At 32.5% G+C, this 23,431-nt stretch overlaps 1 protein-coding gene and 3 long non-coding RNA genes across 5 annotated transcripts in view; 2 read left to right on the top strand and 2 right to left on the bottom strand.

Annotated features, from left to right (window-relative positions):
- LOC123653714 lies at positions 1-15,050 on the bottom strand. Its single transcript, XR_006743147.1, has 3 exons — positions 14,979-15,050; positions 3,514-3,524; positions 1-12 (listed from the first exon to the last, which is right to left on the bottom strand). It is a non-coding gene; the product is annotated as an uncharacterized LOC123653714 (long non-coding RNA).
- On the bottom strand, positions 4,499-5,203 carry LOC123653713. The gene is made up of 2 exons (XR_006743146.1): positions 5,116-5,203; positions 4,499-4,751 (listed from the first exon to the last, which is right to left on the bottom strand). It is a non-coding gene; the product is annotated as an uncharacterized LOC123653713 (long non-coding RNA).
- Positions 4,696-23,431, top strand: part of LOC123653712 (CD63 antigen-like) — a 34,198-nt gene continuing 15,462 nt past the window's right edge. For both annotated transcript variants that reach the window (XM_045589702.1, XM_045589703.1), the window contains exon 1: positions 4,696-4,882. In XM_045589702.1, coding sequence (XP_045445658.1) covers positions 4,823-4,882 — 60 coding nt within the window. In that variant the 5' untranslated portion in view covers positions 4,696-4,822. The remainder of the gene's footprint in view (positions 4,883-23,431) is intronic.
- Positions 8,463-23,431, top strand: part of LOC123653715 — a 24,328-nt gene continuing 9,359 nt past the window's right edge. The window contains exons 1-2 of the long non-coding RNA XR_006743148.1: positions 8,463-8,602; positions 9,257-9,260. This is a non-coding gene — a long non-coding RNA (uncharacterized LOC123653715). The remainder of the gene's footprint in view (positions 8,603-9,256; positions 9,261-23,431) is intronic.

A 23,431-nucleotide genomic window follows, 5' to 3' on the forward strand; every position in this document is an offset into this window, starting at 1 on the left:
ATTAAAGCATGACTTTAAATTAATTAATTAAAATTGTAATTATTTTTTGTATCACTATAGTTATTTAGAAGTTTAATTAATGCCTAAATCTTGTCATGTAATAAAATTTATTGTATTTATGATGATACCATATTTGTGTTCAGTACTTAATACTAGTACTAAATTATTTCATTTTTTTTTTTTTTATGTCACTAGGTCGGCAAACAAGCGTACGGCTCACCTGATGGTAAGCGATTACCGTAGCTTATAGACGCCTGCAACACCAGAAGCATCGCAAGCGCGTTGCCGACCCAATCCCCAATCCCCCCAGGAGCTCTGGTCACCTTACTCACCAACAGGAACACAATACTGCTTGAAAACAGTATTATTTTGCTGTGATCTTCTGTAAGGTCGAGGTACTACCCCAGTCGGGCTGCTCCATATTTTGAGCAGGAAATTCCTGCTGTGCCCTACCTCAGTTAAAATTATTTTATATTTAATCATTAAAATAATAATGAATTTTAGAAATTAGAGTTTATTGTCAATGACCCATTAAAAAGGTTAAGTGTCAAATATGTAATAAGTGAACAATTCCACAGTAGTATCATATCAAATTATTCCTATTTAATACATTTAAAAGTTTATTTTAGATGTAGAATATTTATCTATCGTTTTCATATTAATGAAAAATAATCTAAATTCACAAACCAATGTCACAAAACTGGTGAACTTGCATATTTTAATGCTTAAGGTAAATATAATCTTAATATGTCTCATTTTAGATCGATTTCGTTTCTTACATTTCAATTAAAAAATTGTAATATAAACATTAAGGAATTTTACAGGCAGTTTTTTATCTCACTATTTAGGGGGAGGTTAGCAGTAATCAGAATCAAATAAAATAGTTATATTTTGCTGCGTACGTTTTATTTTTAAATTTAATTTTAACATCTATAGGCTCTAAAATGTCCATGTTTTTAATCATCATGTATTATAATTATGCTTATCCTACAGGCGATGTATAAAACTACAGGTCTACAGTGCTGTGACTGCCTTGTAAAGCTAGGATGTGTCCAACGCCTGATGGTTTTTATTATTTTTCCGCGTACATTAAAAAAATAAAAATATGTACCTACTTCATTACACCAATTTATTATCTAATACAAAATACATTTTATTGAACTTGTAATAACCAAACTGCCCTATACGACATGTTAATCGTGTGTGTATGACCTGATGATGACCTTATGATAACGAACCTTTATTTTTGACTGGCTCAGTGGCCTTAAAAAACTCAATTTATGTATTTAAAGATTTTGAAAGGGCAAACACTTGATTTTTTGACCGGTACCTCGATTATTTTAATTGATATGAAATAAACTTGTAAAATAATTTAAGAGTGCTTAAAAAAGTCTACAATAAGTACCTACTTATATTTTGAGATTGATTAAGAGTTTTAAACTATTTGTAAACATGAATGAATTAAGTCATGAACACAATGGATCGCATTTTTTCGAGGCATGTTAGCTCGTTCTTTATAACGTATGTAACTCTTTTGATATAGTTGTGGTAGATCGTTTCACGTAGTTCGAGCAATTTGTTGACCCGTTTGTATTCAGGCGATATTTGTAATCTTTAGACGAAATATGAATGCAGATAAAAGACGTACGATTTAATATTATTTATTAAAATCTACATTATAAATATTTCGTAAGATGTTTTATTTATTTATAAAATATTTAAACCAGAAATAATTGAATTTATGGATTGTTTTATTAATTTACCTTACCTACACATTGATACTTAAAATGGTTTTTGGGTCTTTATATCGTAAATATAATATAGTATGAAAATTTAAAAAAAAAAACGTATCTATAGATACATATATAGAGAAGTTCGTAAAGTTATTTAACAATTATACGAACCTCGTGAACTATTTAGCAAACTGTCAGTTTATGTAACATGAGTGGTATTGTATAAGATTTAAAGAGAAACCAGTTTTGAGTCAGCATCCATTCCAAAATAACTCGACCGTTGCTATCCGGGACGCTATGTATATTGTACTCGTTGTTATTGTTTTATTACAAGCCCTAGCTTTGCCCCACGGTTTTACCGTGTTAATTTGAGAAAAAACCGTATCAGAATATTATATGGCCTAGGTATAGTTTTCCTCGGTAAATGACTATCCAACCCAAAATAATTTAGCAATTCCCGATATTAAAATCATTTATAAATTCGTTCAAATAAACAAACAAACAAATAACCTCTTCCGCTTTATAATATTAGTGTAGATATTAACATTTTAAACTCAAAAAGAACATAGACATGTTAGCAATAAAACAATTTTAAAATATATGTCGATTGCGTGTATTTCATAGAAGTCAGTGAGCATAGCGTGTTGTTTGGTAAATTTTGTTTTAATTAATGCCTTTGTATTGTTTAGCGTAGATAATTTAAAATTTTAATTTTGATAAGTATATGTTATAGAATTAGGCCTATACAATATTATATATATAAAGTAGGCTTTATTTATTTATAAAAAAAAATTGCTAAGCTCTTGATAATATAACAGAAATAATTATATTGTTATTTATTACATAATTATTTTGTTTAATAAGTTTTTTACAATATGCAGTGTAAATAAATTTCAAATATGGTTTTCAAATACACAAAGGTTTTGGATTTTTTTTTACGATTAGAAAATAAAAAATCTTCAAAGTCAATTGAAAGCAATTATTTTTCTTGTAAAGTTTAATATGAAAATATTAGCAAAAGGGCTAGTTAATGGAAAGTTGTATACACGTGACGACTTACATTTCCATAGCCTGAGGCAGGCTTTCTCTCAAGTCGGTCGGCAAAGTTGCTCCACGGTTGAACCTTGCATCGACTTTTTAGTTCAATGAAAGCGAACTGAGAATGTCTTGAAAGAAAAAAAAAAAAACTGGCCCGTACGTAACGCCGTAGATTTAAAATCGGTAACAGTATGTATCGCGTATTTCAGTAATAATACAGTCTAAATGTCCACTTTTGTTATATAGTAATAAATTAACAAATAGATCTTAGCCGATTTTTAGACCTACCCGATATGCACACAAAATTTTATAAAAATCGGTTCAGCTGTTTCGGAGGAGTATGTTAACTAACATGGTGACACAAGAATTTTATATGTAAGAGAAGAGACTTTCGTTCTATCAAAAGCTAATAGTTAAATTTCAATAATAAAAAACAATCTATTTTTTTAGTATTAAAACTCTCCGTGGACCTTAAGGAACATACAAAAATTACATAGCCGAAATGGTTGAACCGTTCTTGAATTATGCGCTTAGCAACGTTCATTTTTATTTATATAGAAGATTTGTAAATAACAAAAAAAAAAAACAGAACTTGCTGTATCAACCTGTAACATCCAACTGCTGGGCCTCTTTCTCCTTGTAGGGAAAAGTGGAAGCTTGATCCATCACGCTCTTCCACTGCGAATTGAGGGATATATTTCTGTAATAACGAAGTGTATATGATAACAACCGGGACCGACACCTAATAATACTCTCCGAGACACGATGAACATCAATTAAGGGCAGACATCCAGACTGGAAATAAATCTTTCTACAAATACAAAGATCCATAGTGAGCGAGAATCGAAACCGCTTACATAAATTGTTAAATAAGCAATAATAATTAAGCTTGCAAGAAGATTTTCGCGGCAAATGTACCTACCACAATGTTTGAATCATTGTTGTAAAATATTGGGAAGAATATAAGTCATTTTGGGTTCAGTGTTGTTACTCTACTTAGGAAAAAATAGGGAAATTATTTATAAACAAGAAAAGTAAAGGTATAAACAGCATTAAAAAATAAGTAATGGTACAATAAATAACTGCTCAAGCTAAACGGCCATTGCGCTGAGATTTAGTTTGCATTTATAAGAAAATTCTTTCCTCGCCATGCATTAGATATTATTAAAAATATTAGGAGAAAGAAAATTTATACTAAATTAATATATCAAGCATTTACTTATACCTCTTTAAACAATTTATATAACGAAAATTAAAAATTATATAATTTTATTTTATTTTCTTCATTTTGAAAAGAAACAGTTATATTATGATATGTTTTTTAACTTTAATTTCATTGTATTTCAAACGAATCCATCCTATTGCTAAACATAAAGGACTTCCACTAAAAAGTTCATCTTGATACGCTACTCCTCTTTTGTTACCTATTAGTTATTACAATAAGGGCTATTTTAGTTTTGTACTTCAGATTTTATGTTTCTATGTTTAAAGCTTTTAGGGTTAAATAAGACTGCCACGCGATTTCATCCGTCGGAATGTCGGGATTCAAAGTAGCCTATGTGTTAAAGTAGAGGTCCAGGATACAAACATACATCCATCCTTTCATCCTCACAAACTTTCGCATTTATAATATTAGTAGGATAAAATATACATTTTTATACTTATAATTAGATTGATTGGTACATCTTAATACTTAATTTGTTAAAGAGTCATTTGATACAACAACATTCAACATTTCTTATCTGTTGCATTTATTTAAAAAAAATATATCGATGAATTAGAAAAGGACAGCTACGGGCATTTTAAATAGCGAACTCAACGAGAAAGAGCGAAAAAGCTAATAGGTGAATGAGGGGTCACGATTCATGAGTAACCGAGCGGGTTGCGGGAGGGGTAAGCGTCTCCATCGCGATCTCTCGTTTATTTTCATATAGTCGCTTTCGATACACCAAAGAAGTAAGGTTGTGTCGCTCCGTCAACCTGGTAAACAAGAAAATCCGTGAGTGACATCACTTGTGTTGTTCTGTGTGTCCGTCGCTGTGAAATTCAAAATGGGGTGTGGAACGAGTTTTGTGAAATATGTGCTGTTTTTCTTCAACCTGGTGGTCGCGGTGAGTTTGGGTAAAGGGCGGGATAACCGGTTCTGTTACGATAGATGGTCAGTGAACAGTGAAACCCACCGTGGGCATTGCTTTGTGGCGCGATGCCCAGCTTTTGTTGTGAAATTTAAAAAAAAGCAAATATTGGGAAGGTTGTAGCAAAGGAGCTTACATTAGATTTGACAAAGCTATTTTTTATTTTTTACGGGTGCAAATGGCCAGTATTTTTCTTTGAATATGCTTACCAAAATTACAAAACAGCGATCCCTATAACAAACACCATTATTCACTTTCTCTGTTGCTCTCGAGCGAAAGATCAAGCGAGAAAAAGATAAAAGGTCGTCCTTCCTACCTACACCTCTATTACGTCGTCCTTGTGTCCTTGAATTCATCTCAGATGTACAAATATCATAAGAATGTTGGCGTCATCTTAACACGTTTAATTGATTTTTTATGTAACATTTTTGAATTATACGTACCTACCTATATTATGAAGATAAAATATAATTGTCGTTAAATAAAAACTAAATAAGATTTATACTTAATATTCCAATAAGATGTCCTATGAATCATAAAAAAAAAATCGAATTACCCACAATCTGATCATTGAAACGACATGAAATGTAAACTTCAATATTAGAATTATTAAAAACGGTAGATTTTTTACTTATATTCGTTTTGTATTTAAATCAATGTACAAGTTTTTTTAACATTTCCTATTTTTATCAACAGGTGATTTATGCCACAGCAATGAGGCATAATCAGCTTTTAAAAAAATGTAAAGTCCCCTCACATCTCATCGTTACGCTATGGATCAAATAAATCAAATCATTATTCAAATAGTAAATGATTCAGTATGGCGTCATCCATAATTTTTAATCGATTAAAAAAGGAGCAAGTTCTCAATTCGACTATTTTTTATGTTACTTCATAACTTTTCTCTAGTTTTGCCGATTTTGATGTTTTTTTTTTAAATGGAAAGCTTAAGGATCTGATGGGTACTTTTTGAGTTCTCTATAATCCGTATTTACTTGACTATTTTTTCGTCTACCTACGTTGTATTACGTGTCGATGTAATTGAAGTCGGTTTTTTTCGTTAGCGAGCAAACACAATTATTAACGTTAGTGTAATAGCGACCAAGCAATGATTCAATGCTATACAGCCACATGACATCACGTACATATGCTTACAGCCAGTTTCTTATTATAAGCTGTGATCACACATACATGTTTTGCATTAGTTGCACAATGCTAAGCATTGTGTCGACATATCTTTAGATTTCTTGTTCTAATTTTAAATTATGATTTTATATGTATATTTTGAAAATGACAAATAAAACGTAATTAAATTACCTATTACTTGCTTAAGCTACTAATTAATTCGGAGATACATTTTCATATTTTGTTACCATCGAAAAGATTCGTTCATATACATCTCATGTCTGTATATTTATATTAAAATGATAAAATCACTACATTGGAAGTTTTACGAGTCGCTCGCATTTTATCGTTTTAAAATATAGGTATTTGTAATTCCCCAGGACGTTGAAACTTTCGATATGACTAATCGAAATACTCGTACACGCAAAATAGATGATGATTTAATCTGTCCTTAAATTTCGGGATTATCATGTAATACTCAAAACGGTTTTACTTCAATTAAAGTTTATATTTTTTTAAACCTATAAACACATAGATTGTTTCCACTGGAAAATTTCTGAGTCAGTTGTAATGAATTACTGATGATTATTTGTTTCAACCGTTAGATTTTCAATAGTTTTCGTCAATCAACCAACCTTTTTTTATCATATAACACTATGAACTACATATTAAATTGTAACATAATTTAGTAAGCAAAATTATTGCGAAGCTTTATATTATGTAACGCGCTCTACTAAGCTCGGTGTCAAGGTGACAAATTACTCATTTAACACTAATGAAATAAAAATTATGATGTCATAAGTGAATTTATTTTCGCGTGACGGTATATTAGGTCGAATATGAACATTAAAATTTGTCTTCGAAGATTCCCCTCGAGTTCTCTGGGATGCCATCGTCAGATCTTGGTTTCCTTATCATCCACCCTTGGGATATCTTTTTTTCAACAAAAAAAGAACCAACAAAATCGGTTCATAAACGACGAAGCTATCCGTGAATACACACGCACACACATAAGTATATATATATATATATATATATATATACCCCGCAAAGGTTGTTTTGCTATATATATTATTAATGCACTTAATCCCCCCTTATAACTTAGGGGTATGAAAAATAGATGTTAACCGATTCTCAAACCTACCCGATATGCACACAAAATTTCTTAAAAATGGGTCCAGCCGTTTCAGAGGAGTATGTTAACTAACATTGTGACAAGAACTTTATATATAAGACTAGCTGCGCCCGCGACTTTGTCCGCGTGGAATTTAACAAAAAGTTATTGTTCAGTTCGCAAAGTTATAAAATAAATAAATTTCTAAAATAAGAATATAAATAATAAAATAAGAGTAGCCTAAGTTACTCCTTATTACATCAACTATCTGTCAGTGAAAGTCCCGTCCAAATCGGTCCAGCCGTTTCAGAGATAAGCCGGAACAAACAGACAGAAAAAATTGTAAAAAATGTTATTTTGGTATAAGTTGTGTAGTAAAAAGCGGTTATTTTAATATTACAAACGACACTCTAATTTTATTTATTTGTATATACATATGTATTTATTGTATATATATACACGGTCGAATCGAGAAACCTCCTCCTTTTTTGAAATCGGTTAAAACAGAAATAGTTCGATTGCAGAAGTACCTTAACCTCACTAACAGAAAATAATATACTGCTCCCAATAAAATTAGTGTTGTTCATTTGGTAAGATAGCCAGAACAGGTGTTGCAAGCATCCGCTACTGTAACCGCTTACCATCAGGCAGACTACGTTTATTTGCAACGCTCCGTAGCGTGCATTTCATATTTAAGACAGAAAGGCACTGCCCACCTTGGCATATTACTAAAAATGATATATAAAACATGAACATTACATATTATTTTTGAAAAAGACAAACCATAATTCAGTTTAAATCCGCTTCAACTAGTAAAACCCGCCGTCATATATGCAATCTAATATATAAAATTCTCGTGTCGCGGTGTTTGTAGTTAAACTCCTCCGAAACGGCTTGACCGATTCTCATGAAATTTTGTGTGCATATTGGGTAGTTCTGAGAATCGAACAACATCTATTTTTCATCCCCCTAAATGTTAAAGGTAGTCCGACCCAAACATTTTTTTTTAGTTTTTAGATATTTAAATTATTTATTTTACTATGATTTGGCGTTAAAAAATACATATAACCCTAAATTTTCACCCTTCTACCACCAACCCCTATTTTTAAATAGTGTTTAACGGCAAGACAACGTTTGCCGAGTCAGCTAGTATCAAAATAAATGTTAGCAATGACAGTAGGACAATATATAATCCTACAATTTTATAATGTCGCGAGTCATATGGAATACGAACAAAGTATCGTGTTTTTAACATTGGTCGGTTTAACTGACAGGAGGAACAGCCTAAGAATAACCTGTCAAATCAAATTGTCTTGAATTCGATTCTGTTTGTACCAATAATTATGATTTTTGACACGGTCGCATAATCGCATCCGCCATCCGAATCATTCCACAGAGTAATATTATGACAATTCACTTTGAATTTTTCGTTTGTACGTTCTTGTTATTAGTAAATAGTGTATCCAAATTCAATACGTTCGACTTTACAGATAAATTAAAAATTGTTTATTGTAGGCCCATACCCAGCTTAAATAATTTATAAAACAGAAATCTGCAAACGGAACAGTAACAAGGAAAATTTGCAATAAATATTATGAAAAATATATATAAGTGGCGCATAAAAGATTCGGCACGATTTGTATCACATGCCAAGAAAAGTGGGACAAATCAATAAGCATGGTATTGTATATTTAAATTTATTTTATGTACTGCTGTATGTGTATGCCTGCAATATTACGTGTCTAATAATTTACTTGTCTGTTCTTGATATTATCTAAAAGCCTATTCCCAAGAAAATTGAAATAAATTAATAGGAAAAAAGTGCGAGAAAAGTTTTTTTGCCTGTCTAAAAACTTTATGCACGCCACTAGCAACGTTAGTACGTATAATAATATAAAGAAGCCCGCGACTTCATTCGCGTCGATATCTATCGTTCGTCACGTCTACCGTTCAAATTACCAGGATAAAAAGTAGTCTCTTGTTATTCTAAACAATAAACAATTCCTTTGCCAAATTTTATCCAGATCCGTGTCACTCTCAAGGGTGGACGGTCTATCCAAATTTTCGCATTTATGATGCCATCCCATGATGCCAGTAAAATTTAATACAAGTTAAGTGCGTTGTTTGAGTTTCGAATTGACCAAAAACTAGTAGAACTTCATTACAGCCTATACAGTCCACTGCTGGACATAGGCCTCCACAAGTTTACGCCAAAAATAACGTGAACTCATGTGTTTTGCCCATAGTCACCACGCTGGGCAGGCGGGTTGGTGACCGCAGTACTGGCTTTGTCGCACCGAAGACGCTGCTGCCCGTTTTCGGCCTGTGTATTTCAAAGCCAGCAGTTGGATGGTTATCCCGCCACCGGTCGGCTTTTTAAGTTCCAAGGTGGTAGTGAAACTGTGGTGTCCCTTAGTCGCCTCTTACGACACCCACGGGAAGAGAGGGGGTGGCTAAATTGTTTAGTACCGTAGCCACACAGTACGTAGTAGAACTACGTAAATTATAAAACATAACTTAAGTACGTAGCTTGAGCTTTATTATGAAACACCCGGACTATAAATTGCAATATTCAAGGGGGGGAGGGTTTAGCTAAAAGTATCCCGCCTCACCGACTTCTGATGAGGCCAGAAATATTTATAAATTAATAATTGTAACGTATTTGAATAGACGTAGATAACGTAGCTTGACCTATGTCGTCTTGTGCCATCGCCTAAATATTTTTTCTCTCGTTAAAGATTTTAAAAAAGGGACGTAGCTTCACAAATGTCTGTCTCCGTACAATTTTTTTCTAATTATTTTTTAAATACTCATATAAATAATTTTGTAAGTTGGCCAACCGGTCGTGTTTGTTACAAGTTTTTATTACAATGCAAGTAGGTCACGGAAAAGTCCTTAAGGCTCTAAGGACAATGGGACGTGATTCACACGGACGTGACTGGATGTACAGGTTTTTCCTCGTCTCAATTAATCATTCACTGACGAAAATAGCGTTCTGAGGTTATTAAGAGCCCATGAGGACATTACGTGTCTACGTTTTAATTTTGAAGATTGAATAAACGAAAACGAAATTGATGATTTTGAAATTTTTGACAGCAGGCAATTTGCTGTACCTTTTTGTGTCTCTTCAATGTATTTTAAATACATTAATAGGCATATATTAACGTGTAATGTATAGTTTTTATTATATACTCGTCTGCCACTTTTTTCTCCAGTTTATGACTCCACTACCTGTACTAGTTATATTATAATTTTTTACCCGCGTATTATTCGATCCCGTGGAAACTTTGGAATATAAAATATAGTAAATACTGCTCTTATCTATCTACATACTAAATTTCTTTGTAATCAGTTCAACAGAATTTGCCTAAAAGAATCCATCATCGTACACATTAGAATTTTTTATATTACAATGATTTTTAGAATGTTCATACGGCCTTGAGATTTGTTTTCCCACAAAACCATTCAAAGGTCTAATTCAGCAACTAAGAGTTTAATAAAAACTCTTTATCTTTCTAAGAATATGTCTCGTATTTTTCTGTAAAATGTCACGTACGTTAAGTTACCATTGAGTCTCATAAACGTGACGGAATAGAGGTGACATCATCGCCCCTCAGACGACGCCTCGGCGCCTGCATCCTTGCTAACATCTATTATATAAACGTACATAATTATGACATACTCGTTCGTTGCGGAAATATAACAATAGCAATATTGTCACTGGTAATTATGAGGTAATTTGCTGTTGCCAGCAATTATATCTTTTACACAGGATTGAATTATAGCAATGTGCTATTCTAAACAATATCCTATCCTTGAGCCGAAGTATGTAAATATAATAGATATGAGAATAAAACCCTTGGGCTATTCTAGACTATTATTGGAAAAAATTAAACCTAGATCCGATCAGCTGTTCTTGTGTGATGAAGTCAAACATCCATCCAAACTTTCACATTTACAGTAGGTAGTAGTAACATAAGACGATATTAACGCGTACAAATTGTAGTAGGTAACTTCGCCATTCTAGAATTAAGAGAACAGTGATAAAAACCTGTTATGTATCTCGACAGAACCTTAATATAATGCAAATAACCCAAAAAGAAATATATAAAGTCGGTCAACTAGATCCCGAGATAATATAATTAGAGAATATAATCTCGAGCTTTCACTTTAACCCCGGGAGTCAGGGTCTAGATTGGGATTCAAAATATAATGAGTAAACAACTAATAATTTACATTTTGTATAAGATGTATTGTTAACCGACTTAAAAAAAGGACGAGGATTATGTTTATTTTTTATTTATTTATTAAACTTTATTGCACATACAAAAAAAAAAAGATACATTCTAGAACGATTAGATACAAAAACAAAATAATGTATGCAAAGGCGGCCTTATCGCTTATAGCGATCTCTTCCAGGCAACCTTCAAGGAGGATCTCAATTCGAATGTCTTTTTATATGTAAAATAATAATACAGTAAAACGAATGCTACATTTTAATATCATATTTCATATTTTAATCTCCTATAGCAAAAAAAAACCTACGTTAGGTACCTACTATTATATACATACACACTGTCGTCGTCTGTTCCTAGATTACTACTATACTACGAACTATTATTTGATATTATACGTAATCATCATGTTAAAATAATTAAATGATCTTTAAGAAACAAATGATGGCAAAAGTAATAGCTTTCATTGTAACAATATCAAATAAAAAGATCTATACCGTATACGATATTGAGTCAAGCTTTACGTAATACTTGCGATTTCGTTCTTGCGTAATCAAATATTACTTGTTCAATACTTATCTTAAACTTGGCTACATGTTTTCAAACCTGTTCGCTAATGTTTCTTAGATATCGCAACACGTTCGTAACGTTACGGAGGTTGCGTGTGTAACCTTGTCACAAAATTAAATATATTTTCGTGGGTAATTTTGTCTTCATTTTTAACTTAAAATTGAAGATAATATTATAGATAGATAGATATATATTTACACCGAAAAAAACTCTATTATGGACAATCAACAGTAATATTCTATTGACAACAAAAATATTAGCATTAATTTTGAAGTTGAACTTCTTTACTGACTTGACTTGGGGAGTAAGCTTATGAATGCGTGACAAGTGCGTTACGAAAAGTGTGATGGGGCGAGGCGAACGGAAGTTGAGATGGAGATATAAGTTAGATGGAGCTAAAGCACTTGGATGTTGGCTTGGCTAAAGCAGTTGATTATAGTATTTAATTATAATTTCACGGAATGTAAAATTTTTAGTAATTAAAAAAATAATCTAAAATATGCTACATTCTACCGCAAAAACGTAATTAAAGTAATTATTATTAGAGAACTAGGTTAAGGTTATTTTTTAAAGTTATATAATATTGCCGAAAAGTTGCTTAATATTAATAGATAATAATAGATGCTGCTTAATATGCTTATGAGCGTCTCTGTTGTATTAAATTAAATTTTTGTCAAGTGTTAAATGAAGCCAGCATTTGAAGTGTCGCCCGTATGGCGCCTTCGTCACCCTAACTGAATATTTACCGCCCTTGCCGCCATTATTTCGTGGCTGCTTACCGGTGACCTTGGAGCCAAATAAAACTACAAAGATTACGAGTTGCAACGGTAAAACGTTGCTTACTTGAAGTAAATTGTTTTTGAGTTATAATTTGTATGTTTTTCTATGGTTATGTTGATTTTTTATACCAATATAACTTTCATCAGTGAGACTAAATTAAGAAAAACAAGCGAAATCGTCGATAGAATTATTTAACAGATCTCCCACTTTGCCGAAATATTATATATTCCGGTTTTTGTTTAAACAATGTCAGTAAGACTGATTCAATGAAAATAATAATAAATATAATAAACTCTTCACTTTCAACGGCCTCCAGTAGAATTTTTTCCTGTGTCGGGGGTCAGGAAACACACAATACACAAGCACAAACGCCCCGCCACTACGACTAACATCTATGTGACCAATACAAATGTTTGTCATGTGCGGGGACCGAACCCGCAACCGCCAGCGCAACAGCCAGTGCTGTGACCGTTGCGCCAAGTGTTCATAGTCACCATTAAAGTTTAAAAATTTGTAGTTTATCGAAGTTACATTTTATTAATATTAATGAAGTGACGTCAGAAAATTGTCTGAAAACCGGTTTACAAATTGTGATGATAATAATGTGTCAAACGCTTCACCATTATAATGTAAACTCTTTAGCAGATTTTAACATCGTGCTCTTAAAATAATGAATTCTGACATAAACGTGTTTGTTCATAATACATATATTTAAAATATAATATGAATACATAATGTATTCAGATCATTCTTATTTAAAACTTTATTTGCTTTAACACACATTATTATTAAACGGATGCTTTTTTTTTTTGAAGTTTATAGTTCTTTTGGCGCGTTAGGGACAAATGATAAAAGTAAATTTTTACTGAAGTTGGCTAGTAAACGAAAAAGAGTTAGCAATGTGAAGTTAGTTAGCCAATGAAGACTAACTTCTTATGTGCATACATTAGTACACACTTTTTTATATTTTAGTAGGTAGGTATACACTTCTTATTACAAAAAATAGCATAAATGAATACAAAAATCTAGCGAAGATTATTTTATTTTTGCACATCAAATGTAATATACGAAACGTTTAGTAATTTTAATAATTTTTTATCAATTTTAATACAAATGAATGCTTCATCAGTATTGACGACTAAGTTAGTTTATAGGGAAAAATTTGCAGAAAAAAATATATTAAGATATTGTCACATAGGATTGTCGATCTGTAGACTTCATAATTATAATGCACTAGCGACCCGCCCCGGCTTCGCACGGGTGCAATGCTGATACTAAATATACTACAGAATGTCTTTATTTATAGTGTGAAGCTAGCTTATAGCATGGTTATTAACATAATAATAATAACATTAAAATATGCCTCGTTAGATTACACGTTGTTACAGAATGCGTTGCAGAAATAAAGGTTCACTGCTCGTTCCCCGTAGGTGATAGCGTGATAATACCTACGTAGCCTATATGTTGACCCGACTTCTTAATAATATTCGTGCCAAATTTGAAGTAAATCCATGGAGTACTTTTTGAGTTTATCCCGGACATACATACAGACAAACAGACAAAAATTCTAAAAACTATATTTTTGGCTTCGGTATCGATTGTAGATCACACCCCAAGTATTCTTTAAAAAAATATTCAATGTACAGTTTTAACTTTCCTACCATTTTATTATATGCATAGATTATGTTTAACTAAAGGAATGTTAGATCGTTAGGATGTTTATTTTAAACAAAAAAAAAGTTAATTTGTCAAGCTGGACTCTTTCTCTGTGCGTGCACGTTTGCATCGACAATAGAATCGTGTGAAAGTTTCTTAAAATAAAATTATACAATATATTCTATACGCATTAGTAATTGCCTGTAGAAGGGACCGTTGAAAACTATTTTCTATACTCGAAGGCCACGGGTACGTCCAAAGGAAGTGACTTGAATGATAATGTGTGTAAGACTTGTAGTACGTGACCTGATTTCAATGGTCGCTGCTTCCTGGACGGTGCTTTTAGTACCAGATTAAACACTGATTAAGGCTCAGTGAAACGGAACAGCAATAGATTTGTTATTGTAGCTTAAAATATATCAATTTTATGAGTTATAGAATCTAAAGGTGATATGTTATACTATAGATGACCCGACAAATTTGTCTTACGAACTATCAAACGCATTCAGTTTAAAAACCATTAGGTTGTCTTCTTTTCTTAATTGGTAGTTTATCATTCCATAAGAAACTTCTACATAGTATTAGAATACACACAAAAAATAGAGTGAGTGCTTTAGAACGCACGGCGGAAGTGAAAACTTCATTGGCAATCGCAATTAAGCAATTGCAATAATTCCCGAGTTCACTCGATCGAGCCTTTCCCCGTTCAGCAGCGAAAAGCAGCTGTCTGCATCTTTCTCCCTCGGGTACACTCCCAGTACACCCGATCGAGCCTTTCACCTCAGAGCGTGACGGATTTGCCTAACCTACTATCTATGAAAAAATGTGTGTACGGTGCGCCAAAATGTTTTCACTTCAAAAGACTAACCCGATTGGTAAAGTTTTTGTTGAATATTGCGCCTAGCAACATATTTAGCGATTCATTTTCATTTATATAGTCGAAGCATCGGCTGTAATTTACAAGTATCATATCATTACAGCCTATACAGTCCACTGCTGGACATAGGCCTCCACAAGTTCGCGCCATAAATGCGTGAACTCATGTGTGTTGCCCATAGTCACCGCGCTGGGCAGGCGGGTTGGTGACCGCAGGGCTGGCTTTGTCGCACCGAAGACGCTGCTGCCCCTCTTCGGCCTGTGTATTTCAAAGCCAGCAGTTGGATGGTTATCCCGCCACCGGTCGGCTTTTTAAGTTCCAAGGTGGTAGCGGAACCGTGTTATCCCTCAGTCGCCTCTTACGACACCCACGGGAAGAGAGGGGGTGGCCATATTCTTTAGTACCGTAGCCACACAGTACATAAGTATCATATACCTAATACAAAGTAAATCCATCATATCATACAATACCACTCATCGCTGCGATTTTGTGTGTTTTATTCATATTGTTATAGTTAGGTTGCTATGGTGATATTTGCTTTTCAAAAACAATATAGATTCTCGTGGGAACTTCGGTTCAAAAAATTATGTATGTCGGGTCGACTCTTGGGTAAAAGTACAATGACCCGTCAAAAGTTCCCGTTACTTCATTATATAATAGATTACTTTTGTAGTTCTTACGAATAAGTGTAAGTATATGTAATAGCACATCATTACGTAGTATAAAACAAATTCGTTTCCGCTGTCTGTATGCTTAGATCTTTAAAACTACGCAACTGATTTTGATGCGGTTTTCTTTAGTAAATAGAGGGATCCCAGAGGTTTAGGTATATGTATAATACATGCATAATATATTATAGGAACACTGATAGTTTTCACAACTGTGCGAAACCGGGGCGGGTCGCTAGTTAACGCGCTAGTTATAATTATAAGAATTAATCTGTTTAGTGATTTTAGGTATTTTTATATTCTTAGAATTAAAATATCCTTGTTTCCTGACTATAATTTATAAAATACTTGCTTATTGTCGGTCTTTTCTTTAAAGCTTTTACCACCTCTTAATAAGGGACAGGTACTCGTAACATCCTTAGAAAAAAGTCAAACTACAATTTAATTTACATAAATTTCCTTCTACTTCCTTTTACACCACATTTCTCATTATTAAGGGAGCTTGACTTTCTCATTACCATATGAGAAGTGAATTATTACGTACCGGCACAGGAGTAGAGTTTAATATGTAAATTTTTATTTAAAAAATGCCGATAATTTTTTTTTAATTTTTCTATCTTACTTGGAAATATTGAAATAAAATGTAATGGGTTTAGGTAATGATGTGTAAGTTTGTTACTTGTTTACACTGAAATAGGTTAACAAGTTTTAGTAATTTTTGGGTAATACATATAAATATAATATCTTTTATTGTAAAATCTATGGATTGACGAAAGCGAGCAAATGAAACCCTAGTTTTGTGATAGTTCTTCATGTAGTGGTGTTCGAAACGTTTGCTTTTCGAATACCCCTGAAAATATATAATATCTAATAGATATTTATTTATTTATTCTTAATGTACACCGAAATACAGATACATATAAAGAAAGATACAATAAAATATGTACAAAGGCGATCTTCTCAGATAACCTTTTAATACTTACTTAAAATGCTACTTAGATAGTAACTACTACTTAGTAGTACTTACTAACTTAGTAAGCGTCACGAATTTTTCCCCACTGTGTCACGTCACAACCACATCAAAAACTCTGTTTCGGAATTTTTGGTAGAGAAAATACCTAACAACTGACAGTAGCTCGACGGATTAAGCCCCAAACTTTCTCATATGTAGCTCAGGTTTTGTTCCAGCGATGGGAGACATATACGAGCTGTTTTTGAACCGTTATTATATAAGTATTCTTTGACGGTTCGCAGGAAAGTGGACTTAAGGTGCCAATCAAACCACCGATTGCAAATTCATGCGTCGTTTCGATCCTTTATTGGATCATCATCAGGCATCTAAAATACGTACAAATATTGAAGAACAACAAAACAAAGAAAACCAAACCATTAGTACCTTTACTACTTATTATATAATTTTTTATTTTATAATTTTTTTACTTATTATATAATTTTCAAAATATCTATCTCAACGATCTCTTTTTTTAAAGAAGGTTATTACGGCAGATTCATATTCTGTCTTGAAATACGAGTAATTTAAAACGGTCTATGTGAAACACACCTTAAGAAATCATACAAGCTTAACGAGCTTATATAAGCTTTGCAAGAAATAAAGATCGCTGCCCTAGTAATAAAGCTACGTACAGTCGCTACGTATGGTACATGTACATTTTGGATGGTGAGGATAACCTGTTTTTTTAACTGACTTCAAAAAAAAGGCGGAGGTTCTCAAACTTTTTTTTTAATGTATACCTCAGAACTTTTTACTGGGTGGACCGATTTTGATGATTTTTGTTTTAATCGAAAGGTGGTGCCGTGTCATGTGGTCCAATTTAAATTTAATTGAGACCTGAGAAGTAATTTGAGCTACCATGGTAATGTGTATTTACTTGACTATTTTTTTTTTGTCGATCTACGTTGTATTGTATGTCATAACTTTTTATTGAGTTGACCGATTTCGATAAGTCTTTTATTATACGAAAGCTGGTGCTTGTCATATAGTCCGTCCATTAAAACTCGATTTAGATCTCATGAGTACTTTTTGGAGTAATCTTTGATAATGCGTTTTTACTTAACTATTTTTTGGTCTACCTATGTTGCGTTACTTGTCGATGTAACTGAAGTCTGTTTTTATGTCTACCCCTTTTCAACTCATTGTCGAACGGTCGTTGACTCCTCGTGCATCATTCGGCAAACTTGCGGGGCACCTGGCTTTGCGTAGGTGTTGACGATATACATAAAGTGTATTTTTAGTAACAAATTTTTTAAAAGTAAATAAAAATTAATGTTTACTTAATTTAAGCAATCTAGGAAAGTATAAGAATCATGATATAAATATTTAAAGGTTTTAGTAATATAAACTAACAGGTAATTAAATGACTGAGTTGGTTAACTAAGAGAAAAAACTATGTGGTTAATTTACTTTTTACTAGTAATTAACTAAATTTAGTTCTTACGACTTGTCAAGTAAATAATCTAAAACATCATATTTAAATGAATTTCAATGACTACATGTCAATGCAGTTCACCTGTTGTGAAAAACGAAAAGAAATATTGTTAGACATAGTTTCGTTCGTAATGAAAAACTTCTATTTTAAGAAAATCTAGGTCGGAGCGAGGTCGACGACCCCGCCGTGGAGGTTTTTATCGTCGTGTCCAACGGGAGCACCTGCATTCGTAGTGAACTTTTATTTTGTGTAAATTTAATGTAATTAATAAGAAAAATGTAAATATAATCTTATTACACGAATGTTCAGGAAATTAATTTAATCTTTAAGCCGGTTTTTCAGTTATTTGTAGTAATATAGTACGTCTTCGCTTCTATGAGATGTAACGTGATTATTATTTATGGCCTGTTGTCTAAATAAGTAAAACAGTATTTTTACTACAAAGTAATTTGAAAATCGCCTTTGCCGTAAGGCACACCGAAATCGGAGAATTATTTTGTATAGAACTCAACAAACAATTGCTATTTGGTACGATACGATGGGTAAATAACAGATACGAGAAGATTATAGGTTACCATTAATTTTATTCAGTGGAAAAGTAGGCGGGATAAATTGATAGAATTCGGCGTGACTTATCTATCGACCTGTTGACCTGGAAGCGTGTCACGGCTCATTTGTGACTCGACAACAGAGTGATTATGAACATAACTATTATGTGTACTATTTTTTGTTTTTTAACGCCTTATACTTAAACGCCTACAGTGAAATGAGTATCCTGCGTCCGGGAACTAGAAAATGTACAATAACTTCCAGACATATCAATATAAGTATAATCGGTACAAATATATGTCGTCTAGGAATCGAATCTGCGACCACTAGCACAACAATCAGCCCTATGAGTACTGTGTAAACCAATCCTCGAGATAGATACAGCTGTAGTGTTTGTTTAGAAAAAATAAGAAAAATAAATAGGTACAATATACAAATGTATCAGAGCGTAGAATTTCAATGTTTCACTGTTATTTCAATGGTAACAATACAAATACGTCTGACGTCTGTGTAAACGCGATAAATAGGTATGTTATTGACAGAAAATATAGGTTTGATTCGAGAGGATTGACAAAGATTAACTTATTATTGAGCTCTCAAAAGTTTGCACGAGTGTAAAGGATTCATAAATAAACTAATTAATTAGGCTATCTAAGACATACGAAGTCTGACAGATAAGGTAATTACACATTATTTTTATAGGTTAAAACTATAAACCAAATTTCGTCCACAAACATTTAACTTGTATTAAACGATAAACAAACAGAACCTCTTTTGTAGCTTTTTTTATTTCAATCAGTATTATCAGTATTATAATCAGTATTGTAAAAACAGTTTATCAAAAAGTTTGGGATATATAATGATTATACTTTGAAAGTCCAGACATTATCCTCGATGGAATATTATTAATATAACCTGTCTAGGACAATTTAAAAATGTATTTTTAATATATTTTTTTTGTTATAATATTAATTTCTTTTCATTCCGTCGTATAAGTAGCATTAGTACCTATAAAATATTATATCAATGAAAAACAGGCTTAACAGATGAATTATTCATATTTGAATAGCGAACAATGTCGACGATATGACGCAATGCGTGCGCGCAGGATTTACCCCTCCGCCTACTATCGGCGAGGCTCGAGTTATGCAAACTCAACCGGCTGTGAAATATCTCGGTCACGCTAGCCAGCCATTGCATGGTATCAAAAAACTAAGTAAGCAACATGTCACAGATAATAAATAAATAGCCAGAGATTTTTTTTGTCTGTTTTACTATCTCTATCTTAGTTCATGTCAACCTGAGTAAGGTTGCTTGCACATCAGGTAAGGCCTAAATTAGGTCAAATTTTTATTGTTATTAGATGTACTAATAATTTTCGAATAGAGGTTATATTATCTGTAATTTTTGTACGTTGTACTATTTATGACAGAAAAGTTGCTTTGAAAGTATTACAAAATTATTTGGGAGGTATTATATTTTTTATATTTTTAATTTTTATAAAAGAAATTACTCTACTCTGCATAGCAATTATGTATATAATAGCATAAAAATTTTAGTTCTATTAATGAACTACGAAGAGTAATTACCTTAGTAAGTTGTTAACTGAGTGAACTGTTGTAATTACGGAACGACTAACGATTACGTTTTAATGTGCCTGCGGTTGCCAGTGGAAAGTTCGTTGGCTTATCAAATAGCCCACCAGTGCTATTAAGTGTAGTCAATAGTTGAAAGAGATATTATTTAAACAAGCTTGGTAATACTATCTCTGCAAATTTAAATAAAAGTAATAATTATAAGTATATTTTAAATTATCTCCTAATATATTCTAGGCTTATATTTTCATTTAGCACACATGGTTACGGCAGTAAAGAATATAGCCACCCCCTATCTTCCCGTGGGTGTCGTAAGAGGCGACTAAGGGATAACACAGTTCCACTACTACCTTGGAACTTAAAAAAGCCGACCGATGGCGGGATAACCATCCAACTGCTGGCTTTGAAATACACAAGCCAAAGACGGGCAGCAGCGTATTCAGTGCGACAAAGCCTGTCCAGCGTGACTGTGGGCAACACACATGAGTTCACGCCATCTTTGGCGCGAACTTGTGGAGGCCTATGTCCTGCAGTGGACTGCGATAGGCTGAAGTGAAGATGAGTGATATTTTCAATACTTTAACAATTTAATTTTAGATACTTCAATAGGTTTATTTTATTTGATGCACAAAGTAGAAAATCCTTCTCTTCAGTCCACGAAAGCTCGCTCGTAAACAAAACTTTGTTCAGGAACGTTATGTTACATCAGTTTAGTTTCAGTAGTTTGATCAGTTTTATATAATACAAAAGCAATTTTTTTAACAATCTATTTTAATTATAAATGTTAGACAAGAAATTGAAAATTTTTCGCTACCTTTAAAATACCCAATTATGTTCTGTTGGCTCGTTACAGACTATCTCAGAACTATTTTTTTTTTCTTCTAAAATTTTAAAGATTTACATAAAATGTTGTTTTAAGAACTAGTTTTTGGTAAGGAAAAAATAACGATCATTTGATGAATCTGTATTTCCCACGTATCAGGTCAATGTATAGTAAGAAAAGTGACCCAGAAGGGCGGGTCCTGTTGGCCAATTACACCTCATTGACATTAATTGTGCGAGTTAGCGAATGAAGTAAACGTCATGTTGAAATAATCACACTTAAAACTTCTAGGGCCCCTTGGGTTCCGTATTGTGCCAGTTTGTATTGTGTCACTATAGGGCAAAGGTTTCATCGCATTAAGGAGCATTTTTCACGGAAGAGTAAATGACTAAGTAAATGTTGAGAACAATAGCAAAGTACATTTCTAACCAGTGTTAAAAACGATGATTCAAAAGCACTGGGAAAAATCCATTTGTATAAAGTCTATGTTCAATTTGAAATAATAAAGGCAATATCAATGTTTGTAAAGGTAAAAAACATTGTTTTTTGTAACTACACCTCGTAATACGAGTATACAAGAATGAAAATATCCTATTTTTGATTCATTCAGAAATTTAATTTAAATATTTATATAAAGCTTTTATTACAGTTAAATTTTAATTATATACAATTTTTATTTACAGTAAGTATAACAAAACTAAGAAATAATTACCTCATTATTCTTACACAAATCATTTTCGCGTAGAATGGCGCTAAGAATGACAGCAATATTTCCCAGCTGAATCACAAATCTCAGAACAACGAGCCAGATCTTTTGTTATCACTGACAGATCGAGATATTTTATAACGTTTAATGCATTCATAGAAAATTAAACAAAGGCTTTTATTTACGACAAGTATTTCAACATTAGGTGTATATTTTGTTAGAAAGAGATAGCATTTGTAATTTTGTCTCGCTCTTTTATGTCATCAGATGTCATCGACATCTTGATCACACATTTGAACGACATGACTTAAAATATACCATGGAATAAAGATGTACCTATTTTTGATTACCTGTATTTGATTATAATTTGGATTTAGACTAAGATTATCTGAAGTTGATTGAAATGGAAACTACAAGATTATGTATCATAATTATAGTTTTCAAAAGTTTATTGATAAATTAAAATGATCACAACTTGTTTGGCGTTTATTTATATGGTGGAAACGTATTATATTGTGATTAATAATAATCTATTAAAACTCCAAAAGTAAGTCTATTTCTAACATATACGTGGTTTGATGCACAACTATATTATACATCGTCTCCACAATTTACTTGCTTCAAATACTATATTGGATCCAATTTCGCAATAACGAGTCTGGTTTTGGTCTAGACTGGACTTTAACTAGAAGTCGAGTTTCAAGTTTCGCATTGTTGCAACCAAGAATATATATTGTTGTCGTTAAGATATTCATTACACAACTACTTAACTTGTACATGCATTTTAACATAATACCATATTAATATGGTATAATATAAATAAATTTAGTAAAGCAAATCTTTTGGACCAAAGAATAGCAAGTCTAAAGGTCAAGAACAAAAAGGACATTATGTTGACAAGTACGACTTGGTTCAAATTGTGTCTTTAAAAGACACACAAGACAAAGAGCTCGTTTAGAGAAATTTTTGGTATACGAAAGAGCTGACGAAGGGATAAATTCGATTCAAAGCGAGAGTTTATTACACCCATCTTATCTTAGAATGTCTAGACTATACCTGGTCAACTACCCCTACCGTTAAACTAAAATTGAACTAGACGGGACCATCTGTTATATATGATCTCAGGTTCTCAGGTGTGTTAAAATCACAAATTCGATTACGCAGTCATTATATTTTGTGTCAAGTTGATTTGAACTAACTCAAGATAAAGATGGACAAGGGGAAAAGGAGTTTGCTTAGCAATAAGATACATAAAGCGCCTATTTTTTTTCTGATATTAAACTCACTTGTTTTTATAGCTATTGGCTAATTATCGTTTTTATGTTATTAAAACAACCTAAAACACATTACGCGATTGGTATAGATATCATATTAGGAGTT

The sequence above is a fragment of the Melitaea cinxia genome, chromosome 5 (genome assembly GCF_905220565.1).
Source record: "Melitaea cinxia chromosome 5, ilMelCinx1.1, whole genome shotgun sequence".
Classification (NCBI taxonomy): domain Eukaryota; kingdom Metazoa; phylum Arthropoda; class Insecta; order Lepidoptera; family Nymphalidae; genus Melitaea; species Melitaea cinxia.